The sequence below is a fragment of the Grampus griseus genome, assembly GCF_964374135.1.
Source record: "Grampus griseus genome assembly, chromosome: 3".
NCBI classification, from domain to species: domain Eukaryota; kingdom Metazoa; phylum Chordata; class Mammalia; order Artiodactyla; family Delphinidae; genus Grampus; species Grampus griseus.
The window spans coordinates 89,220,068-89,244,132 of NC_139019.1; the positions used below are offsets into that span (position 1 = coordinate 89,220,068).

The 24,065-nt window shown below is 38.9% G+C and overlaps 1 protein-coding gene across 1 annotated transcript in view; it reads left to right on the plus strand.

Moving 5' to 3' along the window:
- MAN2A1 (mannosidase alpha class 2A member 1) overlaps nucleotides 1-5,604 on the plus strand; it is a gene marked incomplete at its 5' end in the record, with an annotated part of 159,180 nt that extends 153,576 nt beyond the window's left edge. The window contains 2 exons of the mRNA XM_082651000.1: nucleotides 1,186-1,296; nucleotides 2,921-5,604. Of these exons, the coding sequence (XP_082507126.1) occupies nucleotides 1,186-1,296; nucleotides 2,921-3,073 (264 nt within the window). The 3' untranslated portion in view covers nucleotides 3,074-5,604. The remainder of the gene's footprint in view (nucleotides 1-1,185; nucleotides 1,297-2,920) is intronic.
- Between the last annotated feature and the right edge of the window lie 18,461 nt (nucleotides 5,605-24,065).

The following is a 24,065-nucleotide window of genomic DNA, read 5'->3' on the forward strand; positions in this document are numbered from 1 at the left end:
AATCCCTTAAATGACTTTTTTCTCTCCCTTCAAACAAAATTTCAGCAGTACCACTGCAAAATACCAGTGTTAAATGTCATAAAACAGGTTATTCCAGCCAAGAATCTGAGGTGAGGACAGCTTTAAGTTGTTCAGTCACATTAAAATCAAATCAGTGATGGGAATGCTGGCAGCTGTTCAGAAAAGATGTCTCTGTAGCACATTAAAAATTTTATGCCCTAGTAAGGATGATCAAGAACATGGGCATATTCATATCTGTGGCCACAAAAAAGAAAAAGGGACCAATTTCGTCACAGTGTCAGTGCCAAGCAGCACATGACTCTCCTTGGAATAAATATGCACTTCTTAACTTTTCCAAGGATTTTTAATTCAGTTTATTTATCATAAACATTTTCCCAGTTTAGAAACATAAAATTTATTAAATAGTTGTAATTTTAAATATTCAAGGACTTGAAGCATTTGTGACATTGCTACTTAAATGGGTGCAAGAAATTTCATTGCAAGAAACTGTATACTGATCCCTGTAGCTGACTTGCCATGTTTAGTATTTTCCTTTTTGCCTGCACAAGAAGAATAGCTTCTGTAATGTGAATTTAAATGATATATCAATCTAATAAATGTGGTTGGCTTAGCAAGTGATAAGCATAACTAATTCAATTTAAATGCCTCTTATATAAAAATAATGAACCAGTACATTAAAGATTAAAAATGTTAATGCAATTAGCAAAAATTAGTATTCAACGAAGAAGCATGTTTCAGTTTTAAGATGGATAATATATCATTCAATGACAAGATAAGGACTAAATTCAGGTATACTTTATTCAGTTGATGGATTTATTAAAAATAAAATAAAATGCTTTATTTGAAGAAACTTTGATAAAACGATATATAATATGTGGACGAAAGATAGCCCACGTCCTCAGGAACTATGGAGGAAACCAAGGCTTGAGTGACTTAACAGGGATTCTTAGAACATAATATCACCTGCCTCCTTGTGGGAGGGAGTGTAGCAGGGGGTGGGTGGGCACAGTGAGCATGGAACCTGAATGGAAATGGATTTGCCTGGATTCACTTTTCAATAAAATGAGCATTTGTGGTTTGGGGACACTGACGTCAAGGGTATGCAATAGTGTCAGTATTTGCCTTAATGTCACCGTGGCGTGTTGGCGCTCTGCTCATTTGCAGGTGGATGGCAAGCATTCCAATGAGGCAGCCTTGATCCTCCACAGGAAGGGGTTTGATTGCTGCTTCTCTAGCAGAGACACGGGGCTGCTTTGTTCCACTACCCAGGGAAAGGTGAGCTGAAAGCTTATTTTTGCTTGTTGAGTTAGTGTGCTCTGAAATCCTTACTTTCTGCAGATAATCTTGACAATGAGATGTTTCATTGCCTCTTCGCTGACTCATTCCCCTCAACTTCAAATTAGTTCAAGTTTCCCCATCTTAAGAAAGCCCTTTCTTAACATTCAGTCTCTTCTTGTCACCATTAAAATGCATAGGCAAACATGTACACGTTTGAAGGCAGTGTCCTCATCGATTCTTAGGTCTTCCATTTCCAACCTGCATAGCACCTTCTTCCTGCCCACCCCCTCATTTCCACCTCTCTCGGACATGGTCATGTATGATCCAGTTCAGGGGTGGCAAACCCAAGTCCTACAGGGGCCAAGACAAGTTTTACAGTAACTAAAGTGGGGTGCTGGCTTGCAGTATGGGAAGAGAGGGAGCAATGAGACTGTGGCCAGTGGGATAACTCAACCGAAGACCCCAGGGCAGCTGTACTTAGCTCCAGTCAGTTGTTTCCCCAGGGGAAAGATGCAGGGCTAGATCTTCTGATTAAGCAAGATTTGCATATGAGTCCACACTCTGCAGACCAAACAGATCCTCAGGCTGACCACTGCTTGGTGGCTGCACATTTCTGACTTCAAGGCGGTCTTGCTGACAGTTCTCATCAGAGAACTCTCCTTGGAAGCAAATCAGCCTCCAATCTTATGCCTGTGGCTCTGAGCTAGCTGTAACTACAAGAAGATGCTTGGGCTGATTCTAGCACACTGGCGGGTCTCCTCCACCAAGTCAGCTCAGGGGACCCAGCTCTTCTCCAAAACCTAATAGACATAGTGTAGACCAGACTCAAGTAATTCAGTTCCAGCCTTACAAAATTAGTATGTGCATAGGACCCAAAAAGAAAAGAAAATATAGTAGGGGGGCCTAAATCTGCTTAGATGGATAAGCTTCTGCATTTCTGTTCCTCACCCTGTATGTGGTTGGTGCTAAGAAAGCACTGATATCTTTGTTTCATTACACTTGCACTCTCCATTATTAGTGATGATCTGAGAATACTTGCTTGTGAACATTTGTACTCAAACATTAAGGCATTGAGTCTTTAGGGGGTTATACGATCCAGAGAGACATATTAGAATAACCTGCTAGAAGTGAGGACAGTATTTTCTAAACAACCTCCCCACCCTATAAATGGGACTCACTGACATGATGGGCCTTCCTTGTGGCAGCCTGTGTCCTATCTCCCGGCTCTTTGGGCACAGGGAATATGGTGGATGAGCACCACTGTTAGGGGTAAGTATTGACTGAAAGAGGATATAGATGTGTTTAAAGCTTCTTGGCCTATAGATGTGCTTTCTTTTATTGAAAAAATGGCCCCTGCACCTGATGTGTTCTCAAGCAACAGAAAAGGAATCCAGAGCCCATCATCCTCCCGTTACAGTTTCCTGTGTCTCCCTCCAGGGTTAGTCTCCACGTTCAAGTATGTAGAGGTGGATTTAATCTCCCTCCCCTTCCCCTTATTTTTCATTAAAAGGGAACTTCAAACATACTTTTCACTTTTTCTCCCACTGAATATATAGATGCGCTACTAATCTTTCTTCAAAGTTGTTCTAAACGTGCAATTTTTTTATCATTTACTTTTTAGATATTGGTACAGAAACTTTTTAACAAGTTTACTGTTGTAAGTCTCATACCTTCGTCATTATCCTTGATGCATTCACCTCCAGACGCCCGAAATATAAGTGAGATCAACTTGAGTCCCATGGAAATCAGCACATTCCGAATCCAGTTGAGGTGAACCTGGCTTTCAGATTTGGATTGGGAAGCATTGGCTTTTATACACTTCTTGGTTTGACGTGCAATAAAGAAGCACATTATTTTAGCTTCTGGCTACTGTGAGGACATGAAATCTGTGATTTTTTTTTTTTTAAACCAGTACAGTAAGAGAGGAAAAAAAAAAAAAGCCATGCTATAAACTTTTTTTTTTTTAAGTTCCTTCCATGAACTACCATCGTCAGTATGAATTGATGCAACAAACAAAGAAATGTCTAAAGACAACCTCTCAACAGATTGTATCTCAGGTTAAATGTTAACTAATTATATCTGTGTTGGGGGTTGTGAAGAGATTGTTGTAAGTATTCATGTTGCTGACCCTTTGTTAGTCTTACAAAAATACCCATTTTTACCAAAATGGAATAAAAAGCTGGTGGGTAATAGCTAATGGCCAAAATGGTTGCAATCATTCATACATGTTAGAAAAATTTTATGTGTTGAAATATGTGGAAAAGTGCAATCCGTCAACCCTTATACATAGTTGACTATGTGTTTTTCTACCACTTGTACCACTTGACCCCTCCCCTCCTACCCTTTGTAAGTATTTCCAGAAATATCAGATTTTGACTCATTCAGTAGTAGACAAAGAGGCATATTTTCATTACTTGACAGTGTGGGATAGGTGCAATTTATTCCATTGTCACTAAAATAGAAGAAGCAATTCCATAGGTACCATGACCTCTTTTAGGTACCACAAGGTGTCTTTTTACACAGCTCATTTGAATACAGATGTTCTGAGAAGGGGTTTTCTATTTTAAAATTATCGTATCAGAATAAATGTGCCTTATTTTTTTATAAGTCTTGTTAAATCTTTTGGTGTCCATATTATGGTTGGGGGAAGGGAAGAGGCTGGGGGGAGGTGGAGGGGTGGGTACTTTCTGTGACATATAAATTGTATAATTTTTGCCTGACAATGCTGGCCACGTTCTGATCTGTTTCATTAAATTTGTGGTGATGTTACTTTAAACATTTTGACTATTTGAATGTACTGAGATGTCAGAAAACAAAAGAAGGAAGAAAAATATTGTTAAGTAAAATATGCTGCTGCCAAGGAGACTGCAACGTGAAGCAAGGATTTTGTAACATGCAGAATCCACATGCTGTTTCCGTTTCACAGGAGTTCACCATTTTGAAGAGAGAATGCTTTAAAATAGACCCTGTTTTAAACCCACTTACATGTAGCTCATCATAATTTATCTTATTAAAGAGTATGTTTGTTCAGTGAATTCCAGACTTTTGTACATGCTAACCTCAAAGTGAAGCTCTAAACCTATGTGCCATTATAGTACTCTTAATAAAATTTATTTGGGATCATCGTGAACTTGACATTAAAATAAAAGCAACATTAGCAACATTTAGAAGATTCAGTTTTAGCATAGAAAGGATTCTTGACTATATGCACTTCTGAAAATTCTCTTTGTATTAACTAATAGATTTAGTATTACCTGACTTTAAACTTCCATTATACCTCCTGCCATTCCAACATCTTCATACAGAAATAAAACACAATTTCTATGTTATCATGTAGTCTGATTATCATCTGGATTTTCAGTCAGGATGCAGCTCCTAAGATTATTGTTATGTTAAATTCATAAACTTCTTTCTCCTTTAATTATTAAGGAAACAATACTAGTGTTGATCGAGATATTACAAGGGAGTAATTTCATGCAATAAACATGTACTGTAAGTTTTCTTCCTCATTTTGGGGGGATAAACAACTTTAAAAAAAAAAAGCTTCCTTTTTGTGGACATCTACAGGTGTTAGGATTACCAGAAGCAAATCCCAGGAATGAGATCAGTATTTTCGTTGTGTCTTAAATGTAGAACCTTCCTATAGGAGTTCACTGTGTTCTGTGGTTTAAGTGGGTGTGCTTAATTGTTCTGGAATTTCTGATCAATTGAAATAAAAAAATCTTGATGCAATAATAGTGGTTTTGCCACTCCCGGTTGTTTGAGATGGATCTGTCCCGTGTTTGGTTGGGGTCTTATTCAGTGTGTGTTGCCACCAGCTGCTCACAGATAAAGCAGAAATTCTCTTTTACCAGCAAGTTTCTGCTTTTTATTTTTAGAATAAATCATCAGGGAAATGAAGAGAGGATGCTTTTGCTTTGGGTTGTGGTCAAGAACTGATTAAATGGTTTAGTGACCCTGGCACACGCTAAAAATCATACACTTCAGTTGTGATCTCAGTGGCATATTTGTTTGCTTATGTTTTATTACATTTATTATTGCAGATGTTCAGTAGTTCATTACTTTCTCTTATTTTTTTTCTGAAAATTTAATTTGTGCTTATAACTACAGTGTTTGAGAACTCAGCATCCTTGTTTTCTACAAATACTGATTAAAACAAAATGCTGTAAAATGTAAAACATTGTAATTACCTTCCCATGTCTTTGTTGTATTTGTGCTGAAATGTTTTCACATTCCTTTTTCTGGAAGAAATTCTTTGCTTTCATTTTGTTTATGTTGCTTACCTTGAAATCAATAGGTTTTGATATTTTCTCTTGGAAGATTTTATATCTTTTTGGGAATATGTAATATATCTAATAAAAGATAAATATTATCATGTACATGGTCCTCTAGAGTAGTTCTTAAGTCCTATTTTGTAAACAAGATATATTAAAACATTTTGAGGGGTAGGGTGGAGGTGTGAGGGCTTGTTCTTTCTTCCATTATGAATGAATCGCTCCTTCTTCAGTCCATTCTAGTTAGAAAAGATAGTTTTAGCAAGCAAGTAGCAGGTGGGGGTGATAGTGAGTTTCACATCTGGGTTTGGGGTCAGCTTTGAGGTTGGAGTCCAGGAACCTTCCCAGGAACGCCGTGCCTGTAGGACCTTCTGAACCAATGAGCAGGGCGAGAATTGTGGTCACATTCCATGTATTCCAGGATAAGATGAGAGTAAACCAAGATGTGAAATGAAGAAGGTCCGTGTGAGCTGATCCGGAAGGTAAGGTGTGTTGGAAGAGTGGAATCTGGAGGCACTCTGCCAGCCTGCTGGCCCAGACCAGCACACAACTTAGTGGTTTGGGGGGAATTCCTTCAAAGCCAGGAGGTGGGGGAGGGGGAGGGATAAATATCCCAGAGGTACATATGGGTTACCCAGGCAAACGATACATGCTGACTAGGAAGTTTGGACTTGTTTTGAGTGACTTAAAAAGTAAAGAGATTAATCAATTTGTAATATGTATATACTGAGCTATAAAACCCTAGAGAAATATTAATAAAAATACTAATTTCATCGTCAGATAGTGAAAATTATTTTGGGCTGCATATTTGATGGTCAGCATGTCAAAATCATTTGAATGTTAAAACTGGTAAAGAAAAATTTTGTGTAGGTGGGCATATGTTCACATTCCTCCTACAGAGCTGCGATGTGAAACCAACTAAGGGTGATTGTGGCTGTGAATGGTTGAAGTAGTGGCCCAAAGGGGAGTGGGAGGAGGACCCTATGACATATGCTGCCGTATAGCCTATATAGAGAATGCCTGAAGAGAGGTAATGGACGAGCCTCCTTCAACGTACACTGGCTTAAGCAAAAACAGGTGATTTATTGTCCCTAGTACCTAAGGTTCAAGGGTAGACAGCACTCCAAATACAGCTGTAGCCGACTCCAAGGTGATGTCATCCAGGATATGTTTTTTTTCTCATGTTTTGCTTTCCTCTGAGTTACTCTTCTCAGGCAAGGACTGCACATTTGATGGCAAGATGGCTACCAGCAGACTCAGACTTGCATCCCAGCCGGCTTAGTGACCCCATTGGTAAGAGCACCTTCATCCACATTTTCAGCAAATGTCCTGGGATTGACAGTACTGGCCGTCATCTTGCTCATATCCTAATGATGGTGGCTAAGGGTAGAGTTAGGTTCAACTGAACCCCATGGGCAAAAAGCGTGAGAAATAGTCCTCTCATCATCCCCCATCTCATAGAAAATGGGATTCTACAACCAGAGGAAAGGGAGTTGGATACTGGGATACTATGGATTCTAGGCAGGCAAAATACAGTACGAAATATTGCTGAGAAAAAACAAATGTGCAAATTTAAAGGAAGTAGAAAGCACACTTAGCTTCCATTTCAGGAAAGGTTTCATAGAAAAGGTAGGCTTGAAATATCAATAGTTCCTAAAAGATGCATTTGACTTTAGGAGGTAGAACAATATGCGTGTACTCCGTAAAAGACCAGAATGAGGAAGGACATGGTAACAGCAAGCCTGAAGAACTAGAAATAGTTCCTTCTGTCTGGAGCAGCACCGTCCAATAAAACTTTTCTGTGGTAATGGCAAGGTTCTTTCTACATGTGCTGTCCAGTATGGTAGCCACTAGCCACATGTGGCTCTTGAACATTTGAAATGTGGAGAGTGCAACTAAGGAACTGAACAGCTTATTCTAGTTGAATAGCAACATGTGTCTACAGTTTTAACCCTGGTCTGGAGCACATGGTAGCTATAAGATACTAATAGAAAATACAACTTAAAATGCAAGTTGAGGACACATTCTGCTACAATCCTGCTACTCAGTGTGGTCCTCAGACCAGAAGCATTGGCATTACCTGGAAACTTGTTAGTTCCCCGCCCCCAGACCTGCTGAATCATAATCTACGTTTTAGCAAGACCCCCAGAGGATTAACGTGCATACTAAAGCTCCAGCCTAGAACATTTTTCAAGAAACAAAGTCTCTCACGCCTGTTAGAATGGCTGTTATCAAAAAGTCAGTTATCAAAAAGGCAAGAAATAAGAAGCGTTGGCAAGCATGTGGAGAAAAGGGAACCTTCATACACTGTTATGATTCCTTTTCTTTAGGGCTTTGCACTGGTTCCCTCTGCTTCAGTGATTCTACTTTCATACCTTCCTGGGACAGGCTCCTTGTTATTCTGCTTTGGTTCATAGTCACCTTCTCAAGAATCTCCCTGGACCAGCCAATTTATACAAGTCCTACCTCCACTTCTTCACTAAGTATTTTATTACCCTGCTTCCTTTCTTCCTAACAGAGCCAAGTGTGAAATCATGTCAGTTTGCCTTCCTCACTGATATAAGTGCTACTGAAGGCAGGAACCCCAGCTGTTCGTTCAGCCTTGTTATCCCCACACTTGCAACAGCAGACATTCAGAAAATAGGTGTTCAATAAATTGATGAAAATGTTTATCACCATTAAGTGTTGAGAAACAAAAATCGCAATTTTCAGAATGAGAAGGCTGTGAAGTCCCTTACATCTTAATTGTATTTGTTCATGTTATTTTCCTGCTGAAAAGTCCCATTACCAGAAATTAAAGTATAAACGTTTCAAGCTGCATTCCTAATTTGCCTAAAGGATGTGACCTCTTTATGGAAGATATTGTTGCTTAACAACCAGCTACTGGCCCTCTGGCTTCTTTGCTAATAAAATCCTGATTTGATTCACATATCAGACAGTCATAAGCCTCAGGAGGTGAATTGTGATTCGTCTAAATTAGTCACGATGATTTCCTTCTCTAGGCTTGATGACTGATTTAGGAATTGACTTGTGACACAATTTTGGCCAATGAACTATGATGGGAAGTCTGTTGAGGGCTTCTGGGAGAGGACTCCTCCTCAAAAGGGCAGAGCATCTTATCCTCATGCAACAAAGTTCAAAGGCAGTTTTGTGTAAGTGTTGATGCTGGAGCTGCTGCAGCCATTTTGCAACCCTGCAGAGACAAGCCTGACGACAAAAGTCAACTGGATGACCAAATAACAAATGAGTAGAGCTGATGATGCTGAGCTGCTGAATGAACCAACTCCCACCTTCTTGTTATATGAAGTAATGTCACTTTAGTATTTAAGACAATTCGAGTTTAGTGTTATGTTACAAAGAGCTGAAAACATTTAAACTGATGCCCCTCACTGCTGCCTCAGCACCGTGCTCTCTTGTTTTGAATGGGTACATGTGTACTTGCCTGACTAAAGCTTAGTTGTAAAGTCAGTTTCTCAGAACACAGCCTCTTACTTTGTCCCTATTGCTCCCACCACCTTGCACATTTGCTCAAAATATTAAATAAAACTGTTCTTAATGATATTGTGTAGACATTTTTTCAAATATGAGAAGCAGGATTTTTAAAAATGCAAAATGAATCCAGGATGTGTGTACTAGCAAAATGCCTGAAGACTGCAGAGCTCCTTTGGCATATGCCCTCAGAGAGTGTCAACTCAAATGTGGAATTGGGGCTGGCTTCTCTAGTATGGTGAACCTTATGTTAACCAAATGATAAGCAAAATCTGGAGGCAGAGGGGAAGAAAACCAAGGGGCTGGGGTGGGAGCAATGAGTCGGTGGAGGCTAGCCTCTTTGAAGTATGTCAGCTAATTCTTTAACTATTTTAAGATTTTTCCAAATAGATTTAAATCTTTGAAGGACTGTAAGTGAATTTCTGAATCTCCAAAGCAGGCAAAGGAAGGAAATTGTAACAGTGCTATTTTAAAGGGCATATTTTAAGGGCCTTACATGGAACCCAGTGTTCTTGGCTCCCGTGCTCTATGTAGCTTTCCAATTTTTTATTCATAAGCTTAGCCTTGGGGCTCATTTTCTGGTCCCAAATCTAAGTGGCAATGTTAGCAAGCAAGATGTGTCTCTAGGGTCTGGATGTGTGAAAACTCTTTTACTAAACCAAATGGAGCCCTCATTGGTTGACTTTCAGAGCATGATCTGAAGTTGTGAGGAGGCCTTTGTTTTGATCCAAAACTCCCCCCCAACTGGAGCAGATCAGAGCACTCACCTTTCTTGGGATGGATGTCCTTGTCACATGCAGGATTGAAAACATTTTGGGCTGGCTCTATGGAAGTGAGTTTTCAAAAAAAGTGATTTGACTCATTTGTTTATTTTATCTTCCTAGATGGATTTTTAAAGTGCAGTTAATAAGATTACTTTGAAGTTTAAATCTATTTTCTTAAGAAAAATCTACAAATTCATCTTCATTGAATGTGTGGGCTCCCATTAATAGAGTCTGAAGGCAGTCGGTTTTAGATTTTGCATTGAGCTTTCAATAAACATTCATGGGAGTTGTCATTTGCTCAGGGTACCTGTGCTGGGCTCTGGGGGAGTGGGATTTTAATAATCTTGCCCTCCTGTCTAGTAAGGGAGAGAAATCGTGCATGGAGTTAAGGTACTAGAAGACCAGAGGGCAAGAGGGCCATGTTAGCGCTGGCGGCACAAATGATAAGGTACTTAAAGCACATAGGAAGGAGACTTTGCTTCCATATGGAGTGATGAGGGGAGAAGAGGAGGTGGGAGGATTTGAGCTGAGCCTGGAAGTATATAAGTATATCACCAACTAGATGTGGGAGAGGAGGGTGGCATGGCACCAACAGCATGAAAACAAGAAATCTCATGTCTGGTGGAAATTTTGTGAAGGGAAATCATTGGAAGTTATACTGGAAATGTTTTTGTATAATTTAAAGGCCCCCCATAATCTGTATCTAGACTTTGGACTCTACAGAAGAAAATGGAGATGCGGTAGTATGCACATAGATATTGATTGATCAACACATTTAAGAAGGTGAAAGGAAAGAAGCATGTGTGTAGTTTTCAGGAACCCTTAATAATTGCCAGTAATTGTGAAGAAAGGGAAGCATATATGTCTGAATTGATTTTTTTCATTGTAGCCACGTGATGCCTGATTAAGGCAATTAGTTTCTTGTGTATGAGACTGTTGACTTCAGAACTCTATAGTGATTTTATTAGTGAAATAGTAATCTAAGCTTGGACGGAACCATTTTACAGGGTATCGAAGTAACTAGCTCCTTTCATTAGTCCATAGTGCATCTACTTCAGGACTGTCTCTACAATTTAATTTGTCAGCTATAAACTCTAGAGTATTTGTCACCCAGATAAGAGGTCAAAGAATTAATGAGACACGTTGTTAAAATACTTTTAAAAGGGTCTACTATTTTAAAGTTTAGTAAAACTTTGTCATATGCAGTCTCTTGGGCCTGTGTCATTGAAACGTAATGATGAGGTTTTGTAAGTCAGTAAAAACTACATAAGGTGAAAGACCAGCCCACCTGATCCTGAATTCCACCCTGTTTGCATGATGAGAGATGATTGAGATTTCAACAAAGTTGTAGTCCCAGTTCTTACAGCTTTCACAGGTATGGGGGACATGGAGCCCTTTGAAGGCCAACACTTCAAATTAGAAGGGAACACAAGGGGCAAGATGGCACCAGCAAAAATGACTGGTTTTTGAAAATATGCACCTGGTTTCATTAAAATCTCTAGAAATAAACAATGAAAATGAAAGCTTTTCAACATTTAAAAAGAAAGCTACCTACTTGAACACCTGGTACCATGGAGCCAGGAGGCTGTAGGAGTTCCAAACTTGCCAGGGTTCCCAATAGAAGGCAAACTGTCTGTCTCGGGCCTGTAGGGTCTGGTGTTGCCATCTGTGTGGTTATGACAATCAGCTACCTGATAATGTTTGTAGAGCAGCGGGGGCTCGTGAGAGCGGGCAAATATTGTCAGAGGACGAGGGAAAAGAAAGGATCACTAAATGCTCATTCCCTTTTCCTTTTTCAGAAGTCATGGCCGGAAGTAAAATATGATCATAATAATCATTGCCAACACTTACTGAGTGTTATGTACCAGGCACTGTAAATACATGGCATACTTAGGTATGCCTTACAGCCACCCTGTAAAGGCTGTACTATTATTATACCCATTTTACAGAAAAGGAAAGTGAAGGCTAAAGAAATACAATTCCAGTCTTGGTCTACTGGGGGTCTGAGAACTACGGTCCACAGGTCAAAGTTAGCCTACTGCCTGTTTGTGTAAATAACATCTTATTGGAACACAGTGATACCATTTGTTACATACTTTTTATGGGTACTGTATGGCTACAAAGGCAGAATTGAGTAGTTGTGACCGAGACCATATGGCCCACAAAGCTGAAAATATTTGCTGATGGTCCTTTAGAGAAAAAAGTAGACCTTTTATCTGACTATAGAGTCCACTTGATGTGGAATCCCCAGACTTGTCACTTCAGTGAATATTGAGAACATTTTAACTATAAAAGAATGGAAAATGTGGCAGCAGTAGTGGAAAGAGCATGAGACTGGGAGCCTGACAATCTAGATTCTTGTCTCAATTCTGCAAAAAGTAACTGGGACCTTGGAAAAGTCACTCCACCTCCTAAGAAATCTTTCTTCCTGATCTGCTCATTAAAGCCACACTGCCAAGCTTCCAAATTAAAAGATTTCCTAAACAGTTTTTCTGGTTTGCAAAAAGCTATTTTAACTGATCAAATAAAATGCATTTTTACCAGTTCTCCATGGCAACGCTCACAGCTCTTGCCAAATAACCTTTTGAAGTCCTATTTCTGCATGTTTGGGGTATGGCACCTTTGGGTAGAAAGATGTTTCAGAATGGGAATATTCTGTTTAATGCAAAAACTGTTTTGTTTTGTTTTGTTTTTGTGAATGCCAGGGTTTCCTTCCACTGAAACCACCTAAGCCTGAAGCTTTTTCTAGGGAGATTGAAGGCTGAATGTGAAGAGTAATATAAAAAATCCCAAAAGGATTATGTAAAAACCATTGAGTTTCAAGCTGTGAGTCAGCACCAACAGCACCTACATGTTGTGGGCTTCAGATCAGTGCAGGGACCTGTGGAACAGGAGATTCTTCCATTGAAGGACTAAGTTAAGAAATCACTTTAAATCTCAAGGAATCTTAGTCTTTTGCCATCTGTGGTGAAAAATCAGTCCTGGTGTAGCTTTACCCTGAAAGATTAAGGGAAAGGACTGCTTAGGGGAAAAAATACAAGCTGCCTTGTGATAAGTGCCTGAGCTACTGCCTGATGAGAAGGCTGGTGATGGGACCTGTATCTTGTTCCAATACTGCGTCATGTTTGTTTGAAGCAAGAAATGTGTTAGTTTGGTGATCCTGTCTTGACTCTTTTCTTTTTAAAGCATAAAGATTTGGAGTGGGAGCAGGAAGGAAATAATTAGATGTATATCTTTGAATTCAACCTGAGTCAAGTTTGAGTGTGAGAGAAGCTATAAGTATATTTTAGAAAGAGAAAGACGTCAGAACTTCATGTCCACCATTTAGGAATGAACTTCCATTTGGCAAATGTCAGTTGTGTCCTGTCGAGTCTCAAGTTGGTAAAGCACTGCACATCCTGAGCCTGATCTCTTATGACATAGGCATGTGTCGTGGGTTGAAGCGGGGGATGGGGAGGGGTCCCAAGAGATTTGTCCATATCCTAATCCCTGGAACCTGCTATGTTACCTTATGTGGTACAAGGGTCTTTGCATATGTGATTAAATTAAAGACCTTGAGATGAGATGGATTATCTGGGTGGGCCCTAAATCTAATGCAAATATCCTTATAAGAGACAGCATGGAAAACACAGAAAGGAGGAAGCAATGTGACCACGGAGGCAGAGACTAGAGAGATGCGACCCCAAGTCAAGGAACGCTGACAGCTACCTAAGGCTGGAAGAGTCACGGGAGGATTCTCCCCTAGATCCTCCCAAGGGAGTGTGACCCTGCCGACACGTTGATTTCAGACTTCTGGCCTCCAGAACTGTGAGAGGATAAATTTCTGTTGTTTTAAGCCACCCAGTTGAAGTAATTTGTTACAGAAGCCTCAGGAAACTAATATAGTACTCAGAATACATCTAACCATCCCACTGCCTGTCTGGAGAAGCACACGGGGCTTTCCCCAGTCTCCCCTGGGATCCTGTCAGAGAATGAAAGGCTGCAGGATTATGTTGATTTGTGGCAGACACAGCACTTTGCCAAAAACAGAGAAGCACAGAACTGGACAGGAACCCCTTTGGTACTTGATTCATTTTGTGGGATTACTTATCCGCTGGCAGTTTAGAGTACGACTTGCAATAAAAACAGGAAAATGTTTTTAGTGATTTGCCACCACTTACCATAGAAAGTTATTCATCTAGTTCCAATAAATTTGAGTAAAGTCTTCTCAAGATGAAATGGTTGGATACTTGTCAATAATGGAGAATATGAATAATTTTCACTTCTTAGGAACTTCTAATTTTTAGAGCACTATTAATATGAAGATTAATTTGTACTCTTTTCTCTCATAATAACTCTGTGAAGCAGGTCAGATAGGTATGATTATGGATCTTTCAGAGCTGTGCGACTTAAAACTGGAAAACTAATGAAGGCAGCCTGATTGACAGATAATTTTTCCTGATCCAATGCCCTGCTCATTGGCTTACCTTTTAGGGATTGACTTGACTCAACAGAGACTTGATAAATTGACAACACAGTTACCTGGCTGTGTCCTTGAAGGAGACTAGGAAAGAAAGTTTTAAAGAAGAAAAATAGAGATTTGCCTTATCACATAACAAAACATACAGATATAACATCTTGTAAAGAATATAAGGATTGCAATTCACATTGGTGGTAAAGAGGTGGATCATTCAATAAATAGCATGGTCTTTATTTAGAGAAAAATGAAATTGTATATCTACCGCAAACACACAATGCAAATAATTGGCAGATTAAAGAGTTAATTGCAAAAATTAAGACTATACATATAATAGAAAAAATACAGGAGACTATTTTAATCACTTAGGATTGAAGAAGGCATTTCTATGCAAGGTAAGAACTTGAGAGCTGTAAAAACAATTAGACAAAATTTTTTTAAACATCTTTATTGGAGTATAATTGCTTTATAGTGGTGTGTTAATTTCTGCTTTATAACAAAGTGAATCAGCTATACATATACATATATCCCCTCCCTTTTGCACCTCACTCCCACCCTCCCTATCCCATCCTGACAAATTTGATTATAAAAATTAAAAGTGGTGTGACCAAGATGTCAGAAATAGAGTTAAAAGAAAAACAAAACAATATACCGTGGTAAATATTTGCAATATATGTTTTATTCATTAATATATTCAACAGCTTTGGAGCACCAGCTATGGGCCAGACACTGTAGTTGGTGCTGGAAACAAAACACTGAATAAGATAAGTACAGATCTTATTCAGTGTAAAACTTGTGATTTAGTAAGTAAGGAATCACATTGAACAATTTAAAGTACAATGAGTATTAGAAAGGTCAAGCCTGGATGCCATGGGAAAAGTATGGTGTGGATAAGTATTGACAGACAGGAGTTAATATCTTGTGTATAAATAACTCATGGAAATCAATGAGAAAAATATTAACATAGAAAAATCAACAATAGATATATACTGGAAATTCCCAAACGGAGAAATATGGTTCACCAATAAATATATGAAAAAATGTTTATCCTCATGCATAGTCAAATATATGCACACCAAAGTTAGATATAGTGCTTTATCAGATTATCAAATAATAAAATGAGTTATAAAAACTGTTAATGATAAGATGTAGAGAGATGGGAACTCTCACATATTTTGATAGGAGTGTAAATTGTAGAAACTCTGCTGATGCATATCAACACTTACAATTTAAAAATTTGTCCCTCTGTTAATGTGTCATGAACTGAATGTTTGTATCTCCCCAAAATTTATATGTTGAAGCCCTAACCCCCAAAATGATGGTATTTGGGCCTTTAAGAGGTAATTAGTGTTAGGTGAGGTCATGAGGGTGGGGCCTCCAATATGGGATTAGTGCCCTTGTAAACAGACATGAGAAAGCTCGCTCTCTCTCCCTCCACAGACACACACTGAGGAAAGGCCATGTGAGGGCACATTGTCTTATAAAGTATTATGCAGCATTTGATAGGGTGACTTCTTACATACAGACATGGATGGATATATGTCTTAAGATATTTTGTTAAATGAGAATTATAGTTCAATATGTATAGCATGATCCATTTCTGTAAAATGTATAAAGAGATACATGTATTCACCCATTTATAAAGTGCTACAATGTGCCAAGTACTGTGCTATACAGTTAACATAATTTATCTCATCTCGTTTATTCCATACAACATTCACATGTGTTTAGGTAGTATTATTATCCCTATTTTACACATAAATAATTGAGGTCTAAGGTTAATTTGCCTAGTCACACAGCTCATAAGTGGTAAAGCTGGAGTGTGAATTTACACTCTGAATCACTACACTGTGCATAAATGTTCGAAATGGACAAGTGCCAACAGTTATTATTTTAGATTAGGGATGGGAATGGGAATAGAACTATTAGGGCCTTTAATATCTTGATATTGTTTATTATGTTTACTGGTAATAAGTGATTGTTGTTAAAAATTCAAAGCTTCCCCTATTTTGGAAGAAAAAGAACAAATGAGATAATTCAATGACCTTTGCCTATCTATAAGATGATGTTTGCAGTCAGTAAATCATAGATACTGTCACATTAATGCAAAATACATTGAAAGCTGTCATTTTGAATCATTTCTTAATCAATTAATTTGTTATCAGAAAACTAATTCTATTTTAAATGAAGGAAAGAAAGCTTTAACATCAATTATTTTTCTGAGAAACTTGCAAGAGAAGGAAAACTAAAATGTCAAAGCTTGGAATAACCATGGATTTCCTAAGTTTGCATTATTCAAATGGACACAATTTTCCTGCCTTGTCATTTGATAGGCATAGTTATGGCTTGGTGGAAATAGGTTTATGTTGAAAGTAAATTTGATTAAATTAAGTTAAAGACCTGGATTTAAATCTTAGCCCTGCCTTTTTACTAGCTAGGTCATTAAATAACAAGTTATTTACCCTCTTGAAACTTTACTTTCTTCATATTTAAAATAGGGGTGTTAGTCCCTAACTTTGGGGATTTACATACATTAAATCCTCTAAAATACCCAGCACATTGCCAACCACTTAGTTGGTGCTTAATAAACATTGGCCATATCTGCAGAGACACAATTTAAGCTCTCAAGTAGAGAGTTAAATTGGTCAACTCAGATTTTTCTGTCCTCAGCTCCACTAGTCCAGAAGGAAGGTGGTTTTTCTCCCACTCACTAGCGCAAGCCGGCAACAACACCATCCGGACTGTATGTTCATCACTATGGTAACAACCATGGCCTCCCCGCTTTCTGCTCAGTGTTTATGCTCCCATTTTTTCCCTCTCCTCAGAGCCAGACTCAGCTTTATGGCTCCCACTCAGATGTCCTTTTGAAAGGAATAGACAAACTATAGCAAATGGAAATTGGACATATCTCTTTTTCCCTCAAAGTATGATACCACAATTGTCCAATTTTTTTTAGGAAATCTAACTAAATATTGTACTTCCATTCTTATAGCAACACAAGATTCCCTCGTTTGATGGAAATATAAGGAGGCAAGACTTGTGATACTCAATCCTCATGGATTTGCTCTTTAAAGCTCTAACTTAGGGGCATTCGGACTGAAGTGACTGTAATAAGACCAAAGACACAAATATAGGAATGCAATCAGTGGATGTGAAGGCCCATGGGTTGGCAGGCTTTGTTGAAAGAGAAGGTTGACACAGGTGAGGAATGGGAAATATGGCTGGAGTACTAGATTAGGGTCAAGTTGTGAAAGAATAGATACTACTAATCTCGTTAGTTTCCTAGGAGAAGTCATCTCTCGTTGTACCAAATTTCTCTGTAATAATCTCTACAGAGTCTTATTCCCTATGTTTCTATGATTCTAGCATCTGCAAGAGATCCAAATTTGTAGAAACTCAGCCATATTTGGTCTTAAGCTGTTTATCATCTATGGCCCTAGATGCAATGGTTATACTTGCATAAATTATTTTCTTAGCTCACAATTCCCCAAAGGCAGATATATCTAGATTATTATTTTTACAGGAATAATATTTTTGCAAACATTAAACTGACATTTTTTCATTCCCAGAAGTCATGTGGCTCTGTACTTAATAAATCAATGGACTTCATCACGTCATGGGAGTTTGGAACAGAGAAGTCATTTCTTGATGGTGAGTGGAAAACCGTATTTTAAAAAAATTCACAGTGAGACTACAGTGTTGAAATCCAGGCTTTGTTGAGAGGGGGAAAAAAGTTGTTTAAATTTGCCAAAATTCCTTTCACAAATCAAATCCTAAGCCTAGGGAATCTGGATCACTGCATTTTATCTTAAGCCATAGTGTAGAGAGGACTGACATTTGTTACATGCAGGCTCAGCAGCCATGGCTCACGGGCCCAGCCGCTCCGTGGCATGTGGGATCTTCCCGGACCGGGGCACGAACCCGTGTCCCCTGCATCGGCAGGCGGACTCTCAACCACTGCGCCACCAGGGAAGCCCAAGGCCCTTCCATTTTTGAGAGGAGGTGTTTGAGTGTAGAAAGGAGAAGAAATACGAGTCATCAGACATGAATATCCCAGCTGTCTGGCCCCCTTGGGGTTGTACTTTCTTGGAATACGTGGCAAAAACATGTTCCAGAACAGTGGCTTATCCTAGCATATATTTCAGAGCATCCCCACAGTTGGCATGACACTACTTCTAGCATGGTGCCAGACAGCATTTTAGAAATGGCTTAGGAAGGTGTCTAGAGGGCTGAGCTTTAGATATCACCCCATTTATTCATATCCTACCATGTGCTATATCCCTGGCAGAGATGAGAAATGAAAGAAGTGGTGGACCAGAAGAGGCCTAGGGTGAGAAAGAAGTCACAAGTATGACCTTACAACTAGAGCTGAAACTTCAGCAGAGGGTGCCAGCATGGCATTTGAAGGAACCAGGGGAAAGCACACTTCTAGTTGTGAGGTTCTGGGAGAACTGACTTGTTACCCAAACTCACACATGACTCCTTTATATTAGGAAGTTGATTTCCTGCATTACACGGAGGTACACATGGCCCCCAAACATAGACCAGTTGTCCCACCAGAAATGCCACTCCCTTCTTATTTAAGGATTAAGTGAGAAATGCTTTTCCACATCAGTAGATTGTTCTTATTTTGTTTTCCTCAAGAGAAGGAAGTTAGTCTTTCAGCCCAGAGACAATTTTTTTTTTAAAGATAGTTACTATGAAACAGTTACTGTTATCAGAGCCTCTTTAGTTCCATTTCTATATTTTCCTAAATGCAGTGCAGATTTTTCTTTGTACCTCCAACAGATTTTCAGTCTTTCCTAATTCTGCATCTCTTCTGTGGAATGTTTTCTCATTTTTTAGTGTTATTCTTCAACCTGCTATTCTTTCACCTACCTGTTTAACTGTTTATATGCATTTCTATGTTACCATTACAATGAACAAACAGGACTTATAAGGAACAAACATAAAGTAATTAAATTTTTTTTTTCTCTTACAACTGCTGCAGCAAACCCACTCCACAAGCTGGTTCTTTTCTGTCCCCAGATAAAATTGGAGGTAGATACCACTGACTTTTCTGGTCACAGTTAGAAAATTAAAATATTTAATCTGCAGAGTAGTCTCAATTCAATCACCTGGATTTCCAGTCATAACTCCAAATTTTATTCAAATTTATAATTTCTCCCTTCCTCCAGCTTTGGCCTATCAGAGCCCAACGTGAGAAGGTGAAGAGGATGTGACTGGCTTCATTGTTCTGCCAGCTCTTCTCTGCCTGACTCTCCAACTCCTTAACAAGGTAAGAGGGAGGCAGGAGAGGCAAGAGAATGGGGGAAGGTCTTCACTGACTGGCCTCAATCAATGGTAGACATTTAAAGTTGACTTTGTCATGGGACATTTTCCTGGGTTCTTTGGGAACCCTCTCCATTGCTGGTATTCTCTCACTGACCTTTCCCTTGATGTGGACACAAGCTTTTAGCAATCACTGGCTTCCTCTCACAGTCCCTGGATATCTTGTGGTACATCTCCATCTTTGAATACAATATCTTCCCCAAACACAGCCCATTTTTTCCTTTAGCAACCTGGTAGGCATTCATTTCAACCATTTCCTACCCTTCTTTTGAAAAAGGCAAGACTGGCTTTGGACCATGTGTGATACAAGCCTTGCAGAGGTGCATCATTTTGGAATCTGGGAGCAGTTTCTGCCTATAGTCTTAGAGCTTCAGTCTAAACCAAGCCCCAGATCCATTTTAGTTTCCTGTTGTGTTCAGTTGGAGACAGATCTGTACAGCGGGGTGGCGACGTGTTGTGTATGTAACTCTTGAGCACTCATGCGACTCTGTTTCCTTATGTCTGGGACTTTCTCTTCTTCTCTTCCACCTGATAAGTGCCTCCTCCTTCTGTGAAGTCCACCCTAGAGCACCTGTTTTATACCATTTTTGATATAAAATTCTTTGATTCTGCAACTCTTCTCAATTTCTTATTTCCTTGGTTGATATCTCCCCACCCCCAAACCTAAGGATTTTTAGCTTTTGTTCCCACTTTCTATTCAATTCAAGGCTCCTTTAAAAAGGTAAGGGCTGTACTTCTTAGAAAGAAAAGTTTAGGAAGTTTTTCCAATACGCTGGGCTCTTTGCCCACAGATTCTTACTTGCTTCAAGGAAACTCTGTTTGCTTGTAGGGACAGGAGAGACACTGTTGTTTGTTGGCTACTTAAGTGTGGCATCAAGCATTGAAAGGAATCATTTTGTGAACTCTATTTGCTTGTAGTATTTCAGCTTGTGTATATTTATTTTGTTCCACTTCTTTACTTGCAGTAGAATGACAAACAAAAACAAACTTAAAAAAAATGACTTTGGTAAAACAACACAAAGAAAGTATGGCTTTTTTTTTTCCACACTAAATTTTTTTGAAGTATTTTATTTACTGTTGAAAAGAAAATAATAGAAATAGATAAAACGATGTTAGTACAGAGCTAGGAAGATGTTAAGATCAACACACTGTATTATATTGTCATCATTGATTTATCTGGTCACATGATAAAGGTTATAAATGCTTTCAACTTTCCTCTGGATCCGAAAAAGAATGCTCCTTTTTCACATTAGACTAATATACTTTGGAAAATAATTTGAATTTAAGAAGCTAAATATTTAGAAAATTTTTAATTAGATTGCATATTAAAGAGGGCTTATATATTCACCATTAGTAATTCCCAATCTAATAGTGCCAATGAGAAAACTCTGAACAGCTGCCATCTAGAATTCTAAAATATCACTGGTTGTTAAATGTGCAACATAAGCACCATAGCTCAACAAAATGAAGTGCAATTTTCTCTTCAGTCAAAGAAAAGAGCAAGTTCAAGATTAGTTATGCATTAAACAGTCCATTTGGGGAGGCTAATTAGAGAGAGAAGACCTTGAAATAGAAGTCATCAGAAAAAGCTAGCAGATGAGTCTTTTTGGAGACTTAATTTGTTCTTTGTGACAAACAAGAACACCTGTGAAAAGTGCAGGTTGCCTTCCTCCAAAGTTTGGTCATGAGGTTCACAAGATAAAAGAACCTTTTACCTGGAGGAAAAGAACAGTAATAGTTCATGAAATTGTCTTTAGGGGCACTGGAGCCTTTTGAGTGTCAGGTTTCCAAATTGGTAGAGCAGGTGTGCAAAATTAAGTGCCAAAAGAATAGACATGGGCACAAGAATTTGGATTGTTCTCTTTTCCCCAGGACTTAATAACAACTGAGAATGAGTAGAACATATAGTGTTAAGAAAGGCACATTTTTTAACAGGAAGCCTAGCACGTGAAAGAAAAGTATCTGAATTCTATCCCATTTAAGTACACTCAGATTAATATAATTCTCACTCCAACTGAATAACAATGTCTCTGGAAGCTGGGCCAGTTAAATATCACATGTTATGTTTTTGTAGCATTTACATCAAGAACAAGAAAGAAGTAATTCTATGTAAGTTGTACTCACTTTGGTATCATTAATGTGCGTATGTCTAGAAAATGTAGACAATATTTTTTCTTAACAAATTTGTGTTAGATCATCAGTATCCAGAAGGTTTCTCAATATTATCTCATGAAAGGGCAAAAAAATGCTTTGGAAAAGAGTAAGGATGTGGATTGTCCATTATGAGGGGTGTCTACCAGAATTAGTTATCACTCTCATGAAATATCTCTGAGCAGACTCTTCTAGGTCCATCTTTGTAAGGAATGGACAAAATACGCTGGAGAAAAGACCAGAATCATAAACTAAGGATCTTTTTTCTTAGCACCTCTGTTTTCTGAAGAGTTGGCAGCCCAGCTCTGAAACCAGATAGACCATAAGTTCAACACTTAAACTTTATCAGTGTCAGAAACTCTCAGATGATCTATTAAATTCTGAGGCCATATACTTTCTCTTCAGAGAAACTATTTTTATTGTGAAAAAAACTAGTTATCTTCTTCACATGCAAAGTGACAAGGCTAAGGAAGGTCACTTCTGGTGATTACATAATGAGGCTTAATGAATGGTTGAACTTGCCCAATCCTCTGAACTTGGAATAGGCAGTGATTAAAGGCCAAGAGAGTTGCTTTTGGGTCATACTCTTCACTTCTCTTTCACCCACTCCTCAAGTCTTCCTTACCTTTTTAGGGGAGGTATCTTGGTCCCAAGGAGCAAAAATATCCTCTTGACCTGGGTCGGTTACTGCAAGTATATGCATCTTGAAAAAAATCTCCAAATCTCTGCAGTCTATAATCTCACGGATGTGAATCACCTCATTCATATTTAATTCCCACAACAAGGGATGCTATTCAAAACATTTAACAACTAATAAGATAACTTCATGGATGATTCAAATGGCACCCTCAAACAGGGCCTGGAGCAGGGACCTGAAGTCCCCTCTGTGTCTTTAGTTGGAAGATTATAGAGAAGTGTGAGTAGGGGCCATGGGGAGGCTGTAGAGGCTTGGGCAGTGATTATTTACCAACCTGTACTGAAAATTTTTAATATTTTAGCAATCAATACAGCTGAACCATTGAGGGCTGCCTGGTTGGAAGCCCTGCTTACAACACCATGAGGCAGAGATTATCATTTCTATTTTATAGTTGAGGAAACTGAGACTCAAGAAGGTTAAGTAGTTGTGCTATTGTCGCTCAACTTGGAGGAGACAGAGAGGAAGGGGAACCTGGAGGGCACCCAGGCTTGGAAGATGCCAAAGCACAGGCTCTTTTGTGTAGACTCTACACAAAAGAGAGGCCTCCCTGTCAGCCAGGCCTGCATTTATCCAGCTCCTTAGCACCTAGTCTGATGTTAAACCAAGTTTAGATATAACCTCTGACCCTCCCTCATTCTGTGAGGCTGGCCCTGCTGGAAAAGGCTGCAAGAAGACCAGGGAACTGAGCATCTGCAAAGGAAAGGTGTTGCTGCCCTGCCCCCTACCACAAGCAGCTGCAGGAGGCCATGACTGTATTCAGGCCATGTAAGACCATGTTCAATGCCTGTGTTTCTGAATAAGACACGGAAGCTTGAGGGACTATATTTTCTGAGGTTGCTTTGGGAACAGGAGGCTTAAATACACTCCTCTTAAATGTATTTCTCGTCTTCTTTCTCTCTGAAAATCTTTTCAAAATTCCTCAATATTTAAGAAACTTTGCTGTTGTCTGTAAAGTTAACATATACTCATTGTAGAAGATTGAGAAAAAAAAGTTGCTTTGAAAATTGATTATATTCCTGCTACCTGTTATTTTATTATATTTATTTACATATCTAGCCTTGGAATCATAGTTTTTAGCACTTTAAGGTTATTTTTAAAATTATTAGTTTTATAAAGTTATTTTTGAAAGTTTTATGAGTTTTTTTCCCATTTTATTACATTATCTTTGAAATTTATGTGATGATTCCTTTATTGCTGGACATTTAGGATATTTCCAGTTTTTCACTATTCTACATAATGCTCCATCCAAATCCTAATAACATTTATCTGATTTACCACAGGTTGTTTTCTTAGGTAAAATCCTAAAAACTGAGATTACAGAGACAAATGTGTTAAAATATTGGTTTTTTTTTTTTTTTTTTTTTGCGGTACGCGGGCCTCTCACTGTTGTGGCCTCTCCCGTTGCGGAGCACAGGCTCCGGACGCGCAGGCTCAGTGGCCATGGCTCACGGGCCCAGCCACTCCTCAGCATGTGGGATCCTCCCGGACCGGGGCACGAACCCGTGTCCCCTGCATCGGCAGGCGGACTCTCAACCACTGCGCCACCAGGGAAGCCCTAAAATATTGTTCTTAATAGCCTTTTGTGTCTTTCCCTTTTCTGAATT